At 41.6% G+C, this 21,052-nt stretch overlaps 1 protein-coding gene across 26 annotated transcripts in view; it reads left to right on the top strand.

The window, feature by feature from the left end:
- Nucleotides 1–21,052, top strand: part of ANK3 (ankyrin 3) — a 667,998-nt gene that overhangs the window by 518,412 nt on the left and 128,534 nt on the right. For all 26 annotated transcript variants that reach the window (XM_044239577.1, XM_044239576.1, XM_044239560.1 and 23 more), the window contains 5 exons: nt 655–852; nt 2,159–2,257; nt 2,540–2,638; nt 8,446–8,643; nt 14,059–14,157. In XM_044239577.1, coding sequence (XP_044095512.1) covers nt 655–852; nt 2,159–2,257; nt 2,540–2,638; nt 8,446–8,643; nt 14,059–14,157 — 693 coding nt within the window. The remainder of the gene's footprint in view (nt 1–654; nt 853–2,158; nt 2,258–2,539; nt 2,639–8,445; nt 8,644–14,058; nt 14,158–21,052) is intronic.

The following is a 21,052-nucleotide window of genomic DNA, read 5'->3' as shown; positions in this document are numbered from 1 at the left end:
GTGGGATTTCCTTTTGGAATGAGATGGCCATTGGGATGGCCAGTGGAAAAACGATGGCCCCCACAGGGCATCGTTGGGCAAACTAAAAAAAGACGCCTCTCCCCCTTGGGGATAAGACGCTAACGGTGCAAGATTTGGTGCCTCATGCCTCGGGGTGAATTGTAATAAGGGACCCTTCTGCTGGAGGCAGATCCCGCCCATGCCCGGAATGTACCACTTGTCAAGCAGAGGGTGGGCTGGCTTTTAGCCCCCTTGGCTGGGAGCCTTTGTGCAGATCTACCTGCACAACTCTGTGCTCCCCACCCCACCCCTCTGCTTTTGACTATAAAAAGGTGACACCAATACAAGAATTCACTCCATTTGAGGGCCTAACAGCTGGTAGAGGCAAAGTACCTTCTCAGTTATTTGAGTTTTACTAGGATTCATTCCCTTCTCTCCCAAAAAAGGAACCATGGGAGGGAGGTTAAAATTTTGGTAAAGTGTGGCAGTGGGTTAATTTACAGAAGAACTGCTTCTCACACTTTCTAGACTAATAGGTTACTCGAAAGGCATTGAAGGTAGCCTCTGATACCAAGCAAAGTTTTCTGAATGATCCACAATGTCACCATTGTTTTCTCAACTAATCAGTCTTGTTTTTTCTGCCTTGCACTTAAGGATGACCAAACCCCACTGCACATTTCTGCTCGACTGGGGAAGGCAGATATTGTACAACAGCTGTTACAGCAAGGAGCATCTCCAAATGCAGCCACGACTTCTGGATACACCCCACTCCACCTCTCGGCCCGGGAGGGACATGAGGATGTAGCTGCATTCCTTCTGGATCATGGCGCATCTCTCTCTATAACAACAAAGGTAGGAAAGTGAGTCTTGGAATGAATCCTGCTGTGTCTCCCAAAAGCCATCCTCCTTACAACTGAAGCCACGTGTCCAAACCACTTTCAGATCAGGAGGTGGATTTCTCTTTCTTTCATTTTTGTTTATTGTTACTATTTTGTTATTGTTGTCTTCTGTGATTAATGGTCTGATGTTTAAAATCTCCACTCTGATGCCTTCAAGCAATAACCTATCACTCAGTCGTTCTGTGGGTGCAGGTTGCAAAATATAGAGCTCACGTTTTGGTAGTGCTGTGTAAATCTAGCAAGTCTGATAGATTAATTGGCCTATGGCATGTCTGAGAGAGCTAGAAATGGGTGTTTCACTCTCCTGTTTGGATGCAGGGAAGTGTGATCCGTACACAAGCCGATTACAGTACTTGGCAATCCTTGGAAAACTATCTGAATAAACGATGACTGCCTCCAACTACACCCCCTGTAATTCTTTAGGCTCCTCAGCAGAGCTGAGATGCACAGTTTCTGGATCTCATTTAATATGTGAAACAGAGTGAGTGGGGATTAGGTTTCGAGTGCCCCAGCCCTTCCACTGTGCCAGCTGCCTGTTGGCTCTAGTTGGCTTTAGTCTCATGAGGTCAGATGTGCTGATGACTCTCCAGTCTCCGACTCATGCTTGGGACCCTCCATAGCAGCTCATGCTGACGGACTGGTGGATCTCCAGATCCTTGTGGGAGCAGGTAGCAAGCAAGAGCAGCTACTCAACTCTCAATACCCAACTCTGGCAGATTTACTGGGCTGGAACCATGTGTTGTTAACTCAGTCCACCTGTGGTAGCTAAGATTCGAGAATCTCTGACTCCTGAGGACTGGGGCATAGTGAAAGACAATGTGTATACATGTAGGAATTGGAGAAGTGGACGCAAAAGGCTCCAGTCTGGTGATGTGAGATCACGGGAGGTCCAGACTTGGGTTTTCCCAAGCCCTCCCAATCCAAACTAGGCCTGGGACCCAGTAACCTATTCTTCCCAAAATGTGAAACCCTAAAACACAGCAGGAGTACACCCCAGACCCAGCTCTCCACCATTGTCCTGGTCAGACGCCTGAGAAGTCCCAGAGTTAGTGGCATGTGGTGGCTCAGTCAGCAGAGTTAGGAAGATGAAAAATCCCGAGCCTTCTTGTTGATGAAGGGACTCGGGCTGTCATCGTCCTGCGTGGGTCTGTCAATGCAGGCTTAACTGTGCTTCGTTGTTAGAATCATTTATGGGTTCCAGGAAAGCAATGCCTTTGTGTCATTTCTGTTGTTCATTATTTTTATGGTTCTTCTTTCAGAAAGGATTTACTCCCCTTCATGTGGCAGCAAAGTATGGGAAGTTGGAAGTAGCCAATCTCCTGCTACAGAAAAGTGCCTCTCCAGACGCTGCTGGGAAGGTATGGAGCCAACTGCCCTCAGGCCACTTGCAGGGTAACCAAACCAGCCTTTGCTCCTTCACCAACAGCCATCTAAATTATAACTAGTCCAGAGTTAATTAAGTCTCATAGAATGAAGAGCCCTTTGGACATAGGAAGGTGAATGCTGGGGTCCAAGCGTTGTGGAATCGGGAATGTAAATTGCACTCTGTGTTGAACCCAGACTAACCCCATCTCCCACACCTAGGCCTCTGGTGTTAAGACACTTTTGACCGTGGTTGTTGTTTCTGCACGTGTTTTCAGAGCGGGCTAACCCCACTGCATGTGGCTGCACATTACGATAATCAGAAAGTGGCCCTCCTGCTTTTGGACCAAGGAGCTTCACCTCACGCAGCCGCAAAGGTACCTGGGATTTGGCCTGCCCGGGGAGGCTGGCGGGTGGCGTCCGCCGGCCTCTGTCTGTCCATCCCTTTTGCTGCTCATGGGGCACCCTCCACCTTAGACATCACGGAAAAGTCACAGACATAGAAGGGCCTCCAGAACTCTGTGCCTTCAGCTATTTGGTCAGTAATGTGGTAGATGCTCAATAAATACTCACTTGCCGGTTGATTTTCCTTAAAAATCCAGGACGTCCTGGGGCCTGTGGCAGAAAAGAAGTTGAGGTACTCTTCAGTCAGATTAAAAACATCAGCACGGCCTGAGGGAATAAGAAAGTCTGAGTTGTCAAAGTTATAAAAATACGCCTTATATTTTCCTGGCTATGAAACATTGCCTCCGAGTTGTTTATTTCTGTTTAATAAAATAGGTTGGGAGTTTTATTTATCTATTTTTATTATTCCTAAGGGGAATCTTTATTCCTCTTGTTAGAGCATTTTTGACTAGTAGACAACCTACATTTCTCAGAAAAGAGCTCTGTAGGGTGTGTGGCTTTCTAATTAGCCGGACATGCTGAATTGGGAGGCAAATCGTGAAGAAGAGTTTACTTAAAGATAGGTTAATCGAGTGCTGTTGGTTTAATAGGCTCTCTGTTGTCGAGCAGACGGCTATGATCTGAGAAAACTGGAATGATGCCGCTATATAATGCTGCCCAGTGCTTTCCCTAAACGCTGCTCTTGAAGAAACTTTTAGCATGTTTAAGCTTTTTATGTTTTGGGGGTTTTTTGACTCTGCCATTTTGGGGCATCTTTAGGGCCCTCTTTTAACTTAGTGTTTCAATCAAATGAGTTGTGATCAAATCTGAATGGGGCTGTTCCAGAATGCTTTGGAGACTTTAAAAGAGAAGGTTTTTAGGTACCTTCTTTTAGGGAGTAGGTTAACTTTGACAGATACTTCTCCTCAGAAACTCTTCACCAATATGTCTTAATGATCTCCTGTCCCATCCTCTCCAGAATTGTACCCGGTGAGGTCTAGAATTCAGAATCATACCCCTAAATTTGCTTTTCATCTAAATGTGGCTTCCCCCATAGTTTCTGATCCTGACAAACATGTTTCCCCATCATAAAGCCATGCCTTGACTTCCGGTAAAGACTTAATCTTCAAAAAAAAGAGAAAAGAAAGAATAGCATTATTCCCAAGAGCCAAAAGGAATGGAATTATCCATTGAAGAATGAATGGGTAAATAAAATGTGGTGTATACATACAGTGGAATATTATTCAGCCTTAAGAAGGAAGGAAATTCTGACCCAGGCTGCCGCATTGAATGAGCCTCAAAGACACGATACTGAGTAAAATAAACCAGTCACGCAAAAGGACAAGTATTATCTGATTTCAGTCATGTAGAGACAGAAAGTAGAATGTTGGTTGCTGGGGACTGAAGGGAAGAAGAAACGGGGAGTTGGTATTTAATGGAGAGCGTTTCGGTCTGAAGACTAACACTGGTAATGCTTGGAAAACCATGTAAAATGTACTTAATGCCATTGACTGTGCACTTAAAAATGGTGACAGTGGTAGGTTTTATGTAATGTATCTCTTATTCCAATGTAGAAAATGAAAAAAATTACAGTGTAATTTAATGATTATTTCATTTTAATATATTTTAATATCCTTCTGAACCCAGACCACTTTTATTATATTATTAAAAACAAAACAAAACATGTTCTTGGTGGTCAACCCGTCAATAATTAATAAGCAAACAATTCAGTGCTTGCTTGCATGAGAGTGATAACTTTGATACCACTTGTGCCAGGCAGTTTAGGATTGACAAGATTCATAAAGTAGTACATGAAGCAAAATGTGTGTAGTCCACCCTTCCATGCATCCATTCTGTCTTTCAGTCCACGAATAACTCTGAAATAGGTCAGTAGTTGGTATATTTGCCGTTGGGCTCCTGCTTTGTATTTGCCAAACAAGCCTCCATGTTTGCATGTCTGCAGATCATCTTTAACAGAGAGCGGCAAAGAGCTCTAACAGCCCTTTAGCCTTAGGCGGAGCTCTGCCCTGTGTCCACCCACTTTCCTCCGCAGTGATCGTTGTCAGGAGCTTGCTTCTTCTGGGCGTTGAGCCTGAGCAAAGCCTGTTCTATCAGGTAGGGATTGGCTTCATCGACTGGAAGATACTGGTTTAAATGGATGTGGCTCTATTTTTCTCAGCAGTGTGGAGATGGGCAGTTGTTGATGTTGGTTCAGTGTTTCCAGAGTCTTAAGGAAAGTTCCAGGTGATTTTTTCTTTTTCTTTTTTTTTCGACTTTCCTTTGAGAGATTGTTGTTGCCTAGATTGCCAGGCCCTCTTTTAAGCTATAAACTAGAAAGACAGTTGGACTCCAGGGCATTCTCAGAAGCTCCAGCCAGCCCTTTCTTCTTACCTCCCATTGGCCGCCTCTTCCTGCAAGGGAAGCTGGGAAATGTAGTTTTTCAGTTTGGCATGGTGCCAAGGCACTTTATTAAGGAAGGAGGGAGAATGATACAGGGTCAGCAAATAGCCTCCCATACCCCAGGGAAGCTTTAGCATTTCTGAATCTGGTAGAGGTGCAGAAGGAGGAACAAAGTCTCAGTAAGGCCTGATTTGAGCTGAGGGTCTGACAGTAGTGACTGCAATGTGAACTCTTCCTCCATTCATGTGCTTGGTCCTTAGGGTATATGAGGTTTTCTTGCCTTTTCTTCTCTTTTGTAGAGTTGCCAACATATTTTCTTATACACACGAGTTTAGAAACACAGTGTGATCTTGTAATGGGAGAGGTAGAAAGGTGCTGGAAAGGAGATCAGCTTGTGTAATCCATTTTACCTGGATCTATTTCCTGAGGCAGGACCCTGTGCTAGAAGGAGGATTGGCATGAATTCAGGCATAACCTGGGCACCTGTGGAAGGGATAGTGAGCCATAGCTTGTTATTTGTCATATTTCTCTTCCGTAAAATGTGTAATGTATCTATTGATGTGGAACTGTAGAGATGGCGAAAATTCTTAGAAAAAATATGAAGCATCATATAAACATATTACTTTGGGTAAAATAAAATTACATTTCCTTTTGTTTTCATCTTAAAATGCAAAAGCACACTTGGCAAGCATTTTATCTTCTATATCCAGAGGAAAAAATATCTAAGATGATTCTGTAGTTGGATCTCTATTTTATTTCTTTTCTGATAAACGTACCTGTCCCCTTTAGCGTGACAGGTAAGAATCATTTGGCTTTCCAGAAATTAGAAAGCACTTAGGAAATTTAGAAAATTTCCTGTAGGTCTCAAGGTGAACTATTTGTTTATTATTTGAAACACATTTTAAGTCTTTCTGAGATGAACTTCCCCTTCTAAAATAATACCATCCGTTGTTTCCCCCTTGCTTTATACTTTACTTTGTAGCTCAGGTATGGAGCTCAGAATAAAACCTCAGTAGTAATGAATAGCTTGTCTGAAATCAGAATGCATTACAGAAATGCCAGAGCTTCCCTTGATTAGTGTTCTTTAGGACCTAGGATTATGGGGTGGAATTAAAAGTAATCAAGATGATTATCACCTCTCAGAGGACACTGACCTGCCTTCAGTTTTTGAAAAGTGGCTAATGTGAAGGTTATGTCCATGCAAAAGCAAATAGAAATAAGGTGCTCAGTAAGAAGCTAAACTCAGACTATCTTGCTGTCACCACTCTGTTTAGCCACTGTTAGACATATTGACTAATCAGATGTCCTATTTTAGCACTGTTTTGTGAATTTTGTCTTCTATGTAGGGGTGGGGATGGGAGGGAAACAGACCTCCCCCTCCTGTCACTCGCTGTAGAGTTGGGCTCAGTCCAAAGCTCTTCATTTGGCTCTGAAGGCAATTTCTTTAGGGTGTGTCTGTGCAGAGGGACAAATGCTTCCCAGGTCAGCTGGGGTTTCCAGATGGCACTAAGTCCAAACTAAAAATAGGGATATAAAATCTTCTACCCTGGCCCATCCCATTTGGCAGAGGGTGGTTTCAGAAGAGTCTGGAAGTGGCATTTCCACTCCCATGGTTTGATATCCAACAGCTTAAATCCTCTACAATTGATTAGAAGAAGAGCGTCCGGTCAAGTAAGAAACACTGTCCTCCTAGGACATGTTAGTGACGTAAAATATGAGGGTTGATTGCAGTCGGCTAGCCTGTGAGTGGTTCAGCAGCCCCCAGTGTCCTCTGTGTTGATTCTGACCCATCTGTATTGCTTGGAAAGAATGCGACTGATAGTTGTCTAGATTTGGATCATTTTCCCAAGTATAAATCCACAAATTCTATCTTTTTTTCTCTAAGCCTTCTTTTCTATAAAAAAAAGTCATTCTAACTTTTCATTGGCATATTTTATAATATTTTATATTATATATAGTCATGCCCAAGTCAAAATTCAATCTTGCGTTTCTCTTAAATGACTGTAAGGCAGGACAGGGTCCCCTCCCTAGCACAGGGGACCTTTCTTTCTCAGAGCAAAGGACTCTGAAGGACCCTGAAACACAGCTAATTAACAGTTTACCGAAGAAATTTAGGTCACCACTACCTTAAGCACCAAGAGTCAGCCAAGATGAGGATCCCAGAATGTTCTGAATGTTCTAGTAAGTCTGACTCACATTCTAAGGATTCACCAGTCACCATGAGGCATTAATAGAGATACAAAGAGATATGACACAATACCTGCCCTCAACAAATTTGTGTTTTAGTAAGAGGAAACAAGTGTGGAAAAGAAAGAGCGCCACTAAATATCTCCAAGACTTTGATTAGAGTCGGTCAGGCTCAGTGGGTGTAGAAGGGGAAGGAGGAGGTGAAACACTTCATGAGAATGTGACCCTTAGCTGAAGCTTCGGCTGGAAAATGCTGGCCCTGAGGACTTGGTGGGGGATAAACATTCTTGATAGAGGGAGGCAAAAAACAGAAACATGAGCCGTATCTTATTTGGGAAACCAGTTCAGCCGAAGCATAACATAGAAACTAGGGTTTCGTAAAGGAGGCAATCAAAGGGGCTATGAGAGGAGGGTGCCTGGGTGGTGCAGTCGATTAAGCATCCGACTCTTGATCTCAGCTCAGGTCTTGATCTCAGGGTCAGCTCAGGGTCATGAGTTTGAGCCCTGCATTGGGAGCCTGCTCAAAAAGAAATAATAATATGGCTCAGTGGGTTAAGCCGCTGCCTTCGGCTCAGGTCATGATCTCAGGGTCCTGGGATCGAGTCCCGCGTCGGGCTCTCTGCTCAGCGGGGAGCCTGCTTCCTCCTCTCTCTCTCTGCCTGCCTCTCTGCCTACTTGTGATCTCTGTCAAATAAATAAATAAAATCTTTTAAAAAAAAAGAAATAATAATAAAACAAAAGGGTTATGAGAGTAGATAATAGCATCTGGACTACCATGAACATTAGGTTTTCAGCTTGTTAGCAACAAATAACCATTATGGATATTTTAAAGACAGGATAACAGCTCTGAACATGCCCATGCTGTTTGTTGTTTCCTACTTGGGTTTCTTCTCATTATCAAATTAAATAAAGCAAGTAATTATTGAGCACTTACCAACATGGTAGGAAAGAACTCTACATTCCTTTTGTAAAACCAGTGGCACTCTGTTTTGCTTGCATTAAACTGTCCGCAGTATAATTTCCAGATTCAGGAATGTGGGGGATGAGGGCAATACTTTAATGGCACAGCTCGATTTATCAGGTTGCTTACGGGATTCCAAATTTTTAAACCATCGAAGAAAATCACTAGAAAGGGAAGCATGCTATTTGAGAGTGCACTGTACGCATTTTTATCTTTTTCCTGGGCATGTGACCAAGTGATTTGTGTTGACAGAATGGTTATACGCCGCTGCACATCGCTGCCAAAAAGAACCAGATGGACATAGCGACGACTCTGCTGGAATATGGTGCTGATGCAAATGCGGTTACCCGGCAAGGAATTGCTTCCGTCCATCTTGCAGCTCAGGAAGGACACGTGGACATGGTGTCCCTGCTCCTCGGCAGAAATGCTAACGTGAACCTGAGCAATAAGGTAACCTTCCTTTTTCTCTACAAAGCCTATACAGTAGAACCTTACCTGTCGGAAGGGTCACTAAGAAGCATGAAGAATCCAGGTCAAATTGATCTTTAAAGAATAATATTGCGCGAAGATGTTTGCCAAAATATTTATTATAGCAAAAACTTTAAGAAAATATGGTTAAACAGTAAGAGAATGGTAAATCAATAATTGGAAAGTCTTGGGATTGAATAACATAGAGCCCTAAAAATGAAGTCCACAAAGTTTTTCTGAATTCTATGAAATTTTGTAAGAATGTTAATTCAAAGAGCAACATTGTTACCATACCAGAACCTAGCAAATAGTAAGTTGTAAATTGCATTTGTTGACTTAGTCTGCAAACATTTTGGGGGCACCTGCTCCTTGCCTGTCCTGGTTTTAAGTCAGAGATTACAGATATTGGAAATAGTGCTTCCTTCAGAGAGTTCATGAACAGAAATTAAGACTAGCTATTTTATTCACAGATTAGAAAGGTTGTCAGTCTTTATATGTGAATTGGCAATTTCAAGGAATGCATAAAGCCTCTGTTCCCCAAATTTTTCAAACTCCCCTGCCTTCATAGTTGACATTCTGAATCTTTGTGAAGAATTTTGTGAAGCAAAACAAAAGTCCAGCCCACAATTGGCCAGAGACATGTTAATGAAGCTACAACCTCTCATTGCATATACAGAGTTTGCTGAACTGTTTATCAATACCTAAGTCTGAGATCTGCTCAAAATACAGAACAGATGTTTCTTAGTCTTCCCTTCAGATATCAGGAAAGCCTGCAAGAGTGCCTCCAAATTCTTGATAATCCAGACTCCCTAGCTTCTTCTCTACCAGTGGTGATGACACAACCATAGCTTAGATATTGGAGTAGAGTTTCAAGATAGCAAGAGTTTTATGATGACAAATAAAAAGTAACTTATTTTTTCCCCCAGTATGTGGCCTGTGTTTTGGAATCACAAAGGCTTTAAATCTCCTGGGTGTGAATCCTAAGCCTCACTCTTACTTGATTGGACCAGTTATATGACCTCGCTGAGCTCCAGTTTTGTCCTCTTGTAAATGAAGACAAAATATTTACCTCACAGAGGGACGCCTGGGTGGCGCAGTTGGTTGGACGACTGCCTTTGGCTCAGGGCGTGATCCTGGAGTCCCGGGATCGAGTCCCACATCAGGCTCCCAGCTCCATGGGGAGTCTGCTTTGCTCTCTGACCTTCTCCTCGCTCATGCTCTGTCTCACTGTCTCTCTCTCAAATAAATAAATAAAAAATCTTTAAAAAAAAAAAAAAATATTTACCTCACAGAGATGTCATAAAGATTAACTGGGATAACATTCAGCACTTTCTCCTTAGGCAGAAAAAGAATAGGTCTCTTAATTTTGGACTTCTCACAGTTTGGGGAAAAGCTTATTCTGCATGAATCTGAGTTCCCAAGGTTGTAAATTAACACATCCTGTAGCTGAAAAGACATACATGAGAGAACAGGGAAACCTTTTTTTCAGTTTCAGTGTCTTGAAAATCCTTTGTGATCGTTGCAGAGCAAACACATTTTTTCATATTTCTCCGGTGTGACAATTTGATTTTTTCATAGCTTTCTTTTTAAGTATTCCTTTTAGGAGAGCATGTCTCTGCACTAATAAGAATCACAGGACAATTTCAAATAGTCATTAGCAGGATTTTTTATTTTTTTATTTTATTTTATTTTTTTTTTTTTTTTGGAGCTTTTGAGTTTTGAGTGTTGGAATACTAACATAGAGACCAGGCTTACAATAATCTCCTACAAAATTTAACTTGTTTTAATGAGGTAGAAGACCTGGTCTTCTCCAATTGAAGTACATTCTGTCATCCACTGAGTTTATTTTAAGAGCCCAGAATACTATAGCTCACTAATTCTCTCAGAGACAATGTAGGCCTTAAGAATTGGTTCATAGGTAAATGTTTAGATTTGATACCAAAGTTCAGTGTGAATTTTTTTCCCCTTAAAATCCTCCAGTCTAAATAAATAAATAAATAAATAAATAAAATACTCCAGTCAGCTAGTTGCAGCATATATCCAGCCTTAGAATCACAGAAATTTTTAGACTGGAAATACTTCAGCATTTCTTAGCGTTTGCTTTGGGAGACTGGACATCAGCGAGGGAATTCTAAAGCCCACGTGACGTGGGTAACCAAGGCAACCTGCACCTTGTTAGCCACCTTCCTGAAAAAACATGACATCCGCAGAAATCCTTCCAGGGAAGTTTTAAAAAGTGGATCAGGTGGCTTCCCAATAGCGCACTGTGTTCGAGGAACGTGCAAGAACGTCACAGCACCTAGAAATGATCTAATGGGAAGGCATTTGTAAATCTTTGCTTCCTTTCTCCGTTGCCGTGTTCTCTAGAAAGTATTAAATAAGCCTGGAGGTGAAAACAGAACACAAGGAGAACTTCATTATGCAACAAGGAGCTCAGAAAATTCTCTGTCAATTTGTCCTGAACTGCCTGAGTTTTAAACACCTGCCCATCCCAACTCCCACTCAACACTAGACTCCATGCCCTTGCTAAAAAATAAATATTAAAAGAAAGATGTAGCTTTTGTGAAAATTGATGTTGAACCAAACACTTCATTGTTTTCACTTTGTTCCTTTCTTATTATTGGTCCCCAGCGATTCCTGGTCACTTTAAGGAAAATAGGCCAATGAACCCAATTACTGCCCAAGTGTTAGCATATGATTTGATTTGCTTTTGCTTTTGATGTTCCTTCCTACCTTCCGGCTTGGATTTTGCAGACCACAAGTAGCTCCATTCCTTTGTCCCGCTAATGGAATATTGAACAGGCCTGTTGATATTCTGAGTTGGTGGTGGTCTCTTGTTCCAAGTAAATGCCATTTTTTAAAATGAGCAATGGTTGAAACCTTATAAAAGGTTAGCAGGTGGCTCAGAAGTCAAATGGGATTGTTTTAACCATCACACTATTTTTAAAAAATGTTCTCAATGGAAATCATGAAGATAAACAAAAGTTTTTATTTATCCTATTTTACCTAAAGGTGATTGCTCTTTCTTCTGATTTAATTATTTAGTAGATCCTAGTGTGGGCTGGATGGTAGCAGTGGTTACATGAAGATTAAAGGTACAGCTTTGCCTCAACAGGCTCATAGTAGTGTGAGGAAGACAGACAAGAAAACAATTTCAATGCAGGGTTATGATGCTCTTAATAGAGGTGAGCACATAGAAGGCATGCACATAAATGGAACAATGAGCCCTTTGAGAGGCGAGGAAGGAGAGAGAAGCCCAGAGAGCTGTGAGTGCCTCCGTGCCACAGATAGAGTGGGGGCCTCATGGGGCGGCGTGAACACAGACCGGGGGACGCGAGAAAGTAGGGCACATGCCAGAAGACATCCCCAAACTTTGCTGAGAACCACTCAGTAAAGAATCTTCAGAAGTTTTGGAAAGTCTTTAACTTAGAATAGGTGACCATGACACTTTGACAAAGTATTATGGCTAAAAATATTTGTTGCCTCTAAAATAGAACATGAATGGGGTGGGGGATGGGGGGAACTAGGGGTGGGGATTGAGGAGCAGCCTTGTCATGACGAGAACCACCTGATGCATGGAAATGTTGAATCAGTATCTTGTGCACCTGAAACTATAGAACACTGTGTGTTAGCTAACTGGAAGTAAAATAAAAACTTAATAAATCAATGAAGTAGAATAGGGGACATGACTTTCAGATTATGTCAGTGTTTGCGTGATACCGGTTTTGGCCCCAGCTTATTTTTCTTGGATTTCAGTCGAATGTATCAGCCCTCCTTTCCATATTTTCTCTTTTTTTTTTTTTTTCAGTTTGAGTGGGCTTCCTCCCTAATCCTGTAAACATTATTAAGAACTCAAGAGCAAGTGACTTCCTGAGGTCTGGGATCAGTCATATGGAAGGGCAGTCCCTGACTAAATAATGTTCAGCATCTCGAGGGCTCTCTGCCCTTGCTGCTGCTGCATCTGATACACTCCTGTCCTCTGACAGATAGGACAGCTGAGGCTCTCGCTGCATGGTTGCTGCAGGAGGAGACAGAGGCCTCCAGGACGCAGAGATTCACTTCTGTGCTCATATTAGGGGAAGGAAATCAATCTGGAAGCACTAACACCAAGTTTCTTTCTCTTAAGTATTATTCATGAAAAGACACTTTAACAGCAACAGAGGATTTTTAAAACAGAGTATAGTCTTGGTGATTATTTCCTTGGCCATTGGAACAGCCAGGTAGTCTGTTTATTCTATGGTAGACTCGGTTTCAAATATTCAGTCTCAGTAAACACATATGCCATCTAAATGACCTGGAAATTCTCAGGAGATAGCATTCATTTTTGCATTTCCTACCCAGAAGCAACATACAGAATGTATTTATAAGCTTTGGGTATTAATATTTGATGGAGAAAGTGCTATCATCACATATTCATTTATCCTATTTAATTTAAAACTAATAATGTTAACATATTTTTGTCATATTTAATTTATAACTAATTTTTCTTTTAATGATTTCGGTTAATGCCAGCACCAGTGATAATGTCTTGAAATTCCTGCATAATTTTGCAAAAAAAAGTCTCCAGTGAGGGGGTTGGTAAATACATATTTACTTACTTATTTTTTAAGTCTAGTTGACATACAGTCTTACTTTGGTTTCAGGTGTGCAACTTAGTGATTTGACACCTTTATCCACTGTGCTGTGTTCACTACAAGTGTAGTGAACCTGTCCATCTCTGTCCCGACACATCACTTGGACAGTATCATCGCTCTGTCCCCATGACTTACTCACTCCATAACTGGAAGCCTGTACCTCTCCCTCGCCTTCACCCATGTCGTCCATCTCTCCATCCCCCTTCCTTCTGGCGATCAGCAGTCGGTTTTCTGTATTTACAGGCCTGATTCTGCTTTTCATTTGTTCATTTAAATTTTTTTTTCCTTTGTGGAAGTATCTTAAGGCAAATCCCAGACATTATATCATTTTATGTCATTTTTTTTTTTTAAAAAGACTCTAGTTTTAAAAAATGAACACTGAAGTATGTAGTAAGAAAATGATATAATGTCTGGGATTTGCCTCCAAATGCTTGCACAAAGAAAAGAATGAACAGGAAGTAGGAAGTAGGAACAGGAAGTAGGGCTGGATGAAGCAAATGTAGGAAAACCTTGATAAGTGCTGAGTTTGTGATGAGTACACAAGGTTCCGGCCACCCCTCCACGGCTGAGGGTGTGTGAAATTTTTCATGAAGCCTGCAGGTTACAGTGTTGGCCCAGTGCTAATAGGTAAGCTTATCCTGCAGAATTTTTTAGCATGCAAATTCTAGATATCCTCTCCTAGAACTCCTAAATTGTTGCTCAAACATGCCTGTGTGTGCCACACTCCGCTCTCTAAGATGACTGTACTTTGACTCTTTCGCAGAATGGCCTGACCCCGCTGCACTTGGCTGCTCAAGAAGATAGAGTGAATGTGGCCGAAGTCCTTGTAAACCAAGGGGCAAACGTGGATGCCCAGACAAAGGTATACAAAAAGAATGTGTTCCTATAAAGTGTCACTTAGTGACTCCTATATAGAAACAGAAAATTTGATAGGGGCGGGTGGGGGGAAGACAGATTTTCCATCCTATCTCTTATACATCATATTTCAAACATGCATCTGTGCAAGGGACACTGAAGTCTCTGGTGACAGTGTCCCAGATGCTTTTGTCTTTGGTGGCGTAGGCTCTTTATCCTAGCTGCCTGTAGATGCCTATTCGTGTTAGTACTGTTGATGTTGTTACAACAGATCTCTCCTTTAAGGGCAGAGTGTAAAATCTTGTTCCTTTCTTGGCTTTTGTAACTGACTTAATGCATACAGAAAAATTTATCAGTGATTTGTGACCTTTGACTTTCTTCGGATATAGTCCGTAAAAAAAGGATAAAGTAAGTTTTATTCAATTATTATTCACTTGCTAAATTCCTTATGGCATGTGTGGTTGTGAGCATCTCTCTCTCAGACAAATAGCTCTCTTCAAAAAGAAAAAAAAATACTGGTTAATATCCTATAATGCCACAATTTCAAACTCAGATAAGAAAAATGGATGTTTTGTGTCTTCATCTTATGAGATAGACTTCATATCTCTTTTCTCTGAGCATTTTCTTTTGGTACTTCATAGCAAACTTGTTTTATCTACTCGAAAATAGAACTCCCGTTTCCTTCTGTGTGTCATATTTTTGACACAAAAACAAATGCTTATTAAATACTGTGCATGCAACATCTTGGGTATCCTATGGATCGATTCTGAGGTTATTGATACTGAAGATATTAACAAATATAGAAGTATCACTAGGAATTCGCCAAGTAAGAAGGTATTCAGACTTCAAAGTCAGACTGGACTTACCGGATAAACACAGAGGGAGCAGCCCAACTAGACTACACCCCTGGGACATTCATTGTTCGGCTCTCCAGGGCTGTGGTTCCACCACCCATACTGTGTCCCTGTTGAGGAGCTGCCTGAAGGAGATCTGACCAGGCACGATCCTTTCTGTGCTTTAAACTCTGTGTTAAAATGGTAAAGCAAGTGTCATCGTCCCTGGCCAGGACAACCCTAGGTAGAACAGGGAAAGTGGGGTAGGTAATTCTCTTTCTGGAATTTCTGTGCCCTTGCAGTCTCCATGGCCTCACTCTGTAGCCAGAATGCTCAGCAGTACCTTCACTCTATTTCCTCCCCATTTAAAAAAAAAAAAAATCTCATTGTCCTTAGCCTTGACTGCTTCCCTAGGTAGCTGAGTATTTAGCGATAAAGGCCCCCGTAGCAGCTGAGTATTTTCTTGTTACTTTCCATTTTGAAAATAAAAGCAGTTTTAATTCTGAAAAAAGAATCAGACTACGGGCACCTGGGAGGCTAAGTTGGTTGAGCCTCTGACTCTTGATTTTGGCTCAGATCATGGTCTCAGGGTTGTGGGATTGAGCCCTGTGTCAGGCTTTGTGCTAGAGCCTCCTTAAGATTCTCTCTCTGTCTCTCGCTCATGCTCTCTCTCTCCAAAAAAAAAAAATCAGACTGAATTTAGATTTATCTTCTTATTCCTTATTTTATTAAAGGTAAATATATTCACCTTGTATTGTTTCATTTACACACACAAACACAGACTTAAACACTTTTTTTTGTTATCTTTCCCTTTATAGATTAAAAGTTCTAGGAGTCCTAAACAGGGTTAAGTTTCTTGGTATGCCTCTGTCCCTGCACATCCAAGGCATACCCTGTCATTCAGTCAGGAAGTGTGGCAGCGGTCCTCCAGGGCATGTTGGGAGGCAGGACACGGCACTGTGAGCCTTCTTGCACCCAGGTCCCCTGGGCTTAAGAGTCTTGGGCCTCTACCAGCATTTCCTCCTAACTCAGCCCACCTCAGGTCAGGTTCAGTAATCGTTTTAGTCCTTGGTGTAGTATTTATGAAGCGTGTTCCCTTTCCTGCCCTTGACAAGTGATGCACTTTGCAAGGTACCGGCCTCTTAACAAATTCTTTTCTCTTTCTTTCTCGTCTCAGCAAAGATCATAGCACCCAAAAAACTGAGGCTGTGATTGTCCCCTTGTTGAGAAGAGCAGAAGGGCAAGAGATGGGTTTTGGGGGCTTGTTTTCTAATCTTGTAAATAAGGAATTTATTATGTTCTATGAACTTGCAGATTCTTACTGGTGAAGATGATCTCTGAGTAGCCTACAGGTGTAATATGTGGTACTGTCCAATTCATTGGCTTAAATTGAAGCATAACAATCATGAGAACATTGAGAGCTCTTCTCTGTTTTGGGGAAAAGACCAGAAAATCCTGCTAACAGCTTTCCCAGCCTTCCCACTGGCTTGCTGACCTTCTACACCTCCGATTCTGTATTTGAGTTTTGCTGAATCAGATCAGACTAAATTGTCCTGCTGGCCACAGGGTTTAATATTCAGTGTGGTTCCACCGAAATAAAGCTACTTCTTTTGTTTTTTAAAAGGTTAATTTAGACACCCAAAATACATTGATTCTCAGGGGTACCAATTACAAATTAATAGTTAAGTTGTATTTCTTTACACGTGTGTAAAATAATTTTAAAAATTTGATACTCATTTCACATTCATTTTTAGAGCTCCCGCTAGTTGCCAAATTCTTAACAGGGTGATTTATTCCTTTGCCTCATAGTACTTACAGTCTAGAAAGGAAGATATGTGACAATAAAAATAATAAAATAATGTAATAATAGCAAAGTATATTACCCATCTTCTCTGTGTCAGGTATTGAATGCTTTACCTTTATTAATTGGTTTAATTCTTACAACAACCCTAGAAGGTGGGTGAAGTTGGTATCCCCATTTTACTGATCAGGAAATGGAGGCACAGAAAGTAGTTACTTGTACAAGGTCACACAGTGAATTGGTACAAAATCTGACTTTGACCCCATATATAAATAAATAATTTTAAGAAATATTGGCATGAACTGAATTATTTTACAAAGGTGGGGAGTGTAGAAGGGAGGTATAACTGGTTCAGTCTCGCAGAAACAAGAGAAAATGGCAAGGAGCATGCTAGAAAATTAAGATTTCAGAGGGCCTTAATGTGCCAGGCTGAGCCAGTTCAGCTTTTCATTCTGTTTGCACTGGAAAGCCTTGAAAGGTTTTAAACAGAAGCATCATAAGGTCAGACATCCAGTTTAGAAAGATCCCAGGAGACAGTGCAGAGACCGAGCCGGTCAAAGGAGCTTGGAGGAGGGGCCGTTGAAGGCTACTGCAAAGGTCCAGGCGGGGAATAAAGAGGGCTTTCATTTAGCGGCAAATGGGAAATTGGTGAACAAGAGAGAAATTGGAGAAATACTACTTAAAGAAGTATGAACAATAAGACATGAGTAGAAGTGAGAAATTCAGAGGCATCAAAGGACGGGAGCCCTGTGACTGGGCGAGCACAGGTACTATTCAAGGAGACTGGAAATAAAGGAGAGAAGCTAGCTGGGAAAAGAAGACCAAGAGTTCCGTATTGGGTGTGTTGTATACCAGATGATCTAGGGGCTGTCTAGGTGGAAAAATCCAGTAAATGACTAAAGTTTTGGCTCTAGGGTATAGAATGGAGGTCTGGACTATAGATCCTGATTTGTTAGTTGTCAGAATGGTTGTGTTAAGTGATGCTGGGAATGCAAATGTGATCATTGAGAAACAGCATGGAGGAAATCAAAGCCCAACCCCCTGGGATCAATATTTTTAAGTGGATGAAGGAGGTAGAAGCAGGCCTAATGAAGCGTGAAAGGCGATCAGGAAAGAGTATGATGTGGATGCCAGGTCATGAACCGGAGGGTGCATCGGGTGAGAGAAGTACTAAAGGTTTTAGGAGGTTGGGAGTAAGTATGGATTTCCTACTCCCTCTCTCTCAAACCATTTGTGTGGGGATGTGCTTAACTATAACCCAATAAGATACGGTCTTGTGGCAGATAGAGCAGAAACACCAGCCTGATTACTCCCTCTGCACCTGTTAGCTCTTTCTACACAAATACAGCCTTTCAGTATTGCCTAAAGGAGAAGACAAACCCCACTCGTAAGGACGGTCTAAGTAGACAACAGTGGAAAAGGAGGCAGAGACTACTCAGATACCGGAACTGTGATTATTTCCTAGCCACTCCAGAAAGAATAGTTGGTCTTTCCAAAATAGATTGCTGCTAGTTGGAAAGAATTTCTCAAGTCACATCTCTTTGAGCATATATGTGCAAGGTGCCATTTCATGTGGGAATTTTCTAGCCCTCAATGAATGGAAGAGCCCCAATTTCATTTCTCTAAATGCCAGCTAAATCTTCTTGGCTATGCACATGTATTTTTTAATAAAATACTTTAATGCTTGTGGAACAGCAAGAAGAGCAGTGTCCTCAAGTGCAACAAGCAAGGAAGAGATTAGTAGGAATGAGCTCAGAGAGTTAATGCATAGGGGGTATAGAGAAGGGACCAGATAGGACAGGTCGCATAGTCCATGATAATGACTTAGGGTTTAACTAGGAATGAGATGGAAAGCTACGAGGATAAGTAGAAACTGTGCATTAAGATTCTTCACACGATTCAATTTCTTTAAAAAACCTAATTAGTATACTTAGCACAACAGCCTTTTGAAACTGTTGCATCATTGCTTAGTTAGGCACACTGACTAAAAACCTGAAAAGTTTCTTTTTTAAATTTTTATTTCTTTTTCATTTTTTTAAAGATTTTATTTATTTATTTGCCAGAGAAAGAGAGATAACACAAGCAGGGGGAGCAGCAGAGGGAGAAGCAGGCCCCCACTGAGCAGGGATACCGCTGTAGGACTCGATCCCAAGACCCTGGGATCATGACCTGGGCCAAAGGCAGGAGCTTAACCGCCTGAGCCGCTCAGGCACCCCTAAAAGTCTGAGAAGTTTCTTAATATTTAGATTTCAAAAATATTTTCTCTATATTTTTAGCTGGGGATTAATCCTCTACTATGAAATTTGGGAATAATGTTACTTCAGTTAAGCTAGATGTACTGAGAACCGATTGGAGAAAACTGTTTTCGTGCCTCTTCCACTAAGCAGCATTCTGATTCCTAATGCAATATCCTGAGTCCTTAGTATCAAGAAAGAAGCCTGCAAAGTTTGGTCATTCAGTTCTGGTTACCAAGCCAGGATCTCCTTCACCACGCGTGGAGCAGCTTCAGGGACCATAAGTCAGACTCACGTACACGGTTATGGCGAGCTGTAGCAGTGGGCATCCGGGCAGCACTGACTGGTTTGCGGGACAGCATCTGACCAGAGTAAAGTGCTTTAGGGCAGCACATCCTGGTGAGACGTCTTCACCTTCCACCATCAGCTGTGGTCTGGGCACACTCTTTTCAAATTATTTGCGAGCATGTCTTAATTGGTTTGAGTGGCTATGACAAGCATACCACAGAGTGACCAGACTCTGGTTTCTCAGTTCTGAAGGTTGGGAATTCCTAGATTAAAATGCCAGCAGATTCCTTGTCTGGCGAGGGACCTCATGCTGGTTTGCACATGGCCACCTTGTGCCTTCTTATTGTACCTTCACGTGGCAGAGAGCAGAGAGGAGAGACAAGCTGTCTCCTATCTCTTCCTATAAGGACACTAATCCCATTAATGGGGGGTTTCATCTAATTGCCTATGGCCTAATTACCTCCCAAAGACCTCATCTCCAAATACCATCACGCTGGGGACTGGGGTTTCAGAATGGGAATCTGGGGAGGAACAAACATTCTGTCTATAGGATAGAGTCACCATAAAGATACAATAGTGCATAATATATGAGATACAGACCCTTGAAAACATGGATTCCCCTTTGCCCTCCACACACTGAGAATGAAAATGTTTTTAAAACTCAGTCCTCTCCCTTTTGTCAGTATGGTGCTGCTAGGGTCCTCATAAACAGAAATTCATTGTCAATGCTGAAATTGCATGGTGCTGTCTGTTACAATGTGGCCCTCTAGAAAAGTATCTGGAATATCCTTATTTTAAAAAGTAATTATACACACACACATATATATATGTATATGATTATATATATGGAAGATATATATTTTAATGGGTACAATTTATAGTTCCTCAGGGGTCAGTGGATATTAATTTGCTTAGCGTCTTACTGTCTTGTCTGAATCAGCTGGTTTCAAATTATGAGACCCTAGCTATGTAAGCAGGAGACTTTTAATTCCAGCATGTGTATTGGATCACGTTCACATGTCTCCGACCTCTTGAACTGCCACCAGCCTCTTCCGCTTTAGTGTTTCTGACTTCCCATCTCCGTCATGTGTTCTGACAATCATCTATTACCTGGCATTATCATTTAGCCACTTCATGGTTTTTTTTCTACCACCATTTTATGCTTTTAGAGAATAGAATGTTCAATAAATCCTAGTCCACATCTGTCCACAGATCATTCTTTCTGTCCCTTGACAAGAAGCCACTGAATCACTCTGCCCAGGCTGTTGACTGTGCCGTGTTTCCTTCCTACCTTGAAAAGTTGCTGTGAGGAGCGCCTGGGTGGCTCAATCGCTAAGCCTCTGTCTTCAGCTCAGGTCTTGAGGTCCTTGGCTCAAGCCCTGTGTCAGACTCCCTGCTCGGCAGGGAGCCTGCTTCTCTCTCTCCCACTCCCCTGCTTGTGTTCCCTCTCTAACTATCTCTCTCTCTCTGTCAGATAAATAAAATCTTTAAAAAAAAAAAAAAAAGAAAGAAAGAAAAAAAGTTTGTGTAAGAATAAATTGAGCTGATGCAGAAGAGAACACTTTGGGACATTGAATAACTCCTTACATGTGACATGGTATTATTTTTTTATATCAAACACTAGCTCTCAGAAATATCAAGGGCATTGTATATATATGTAGGGGGAAAAAACTATGCCAGCTCAAACAGACAGGTTAAATAATACTTTTGCTTCTATTTAGGATAGCTGTTTCTGAAAATATACTT

Source organism: Neovison vison, chromosome 2 (assembly GCF_020171115.1).
Source record: "Neovison vison isolate M4711 chromosome 2, ASM_NN_V1, whole genome shotgun sequence".
Classification (NCBI taxonomy): Eukaryota; Metazoa; Chordata; class Mammalia; order Carnivora; family Mustelidae; genus Neogale; species Neogale vison.
This window is presented reverse-complemented; position numbering and strand designations above follow the sequence as displayed.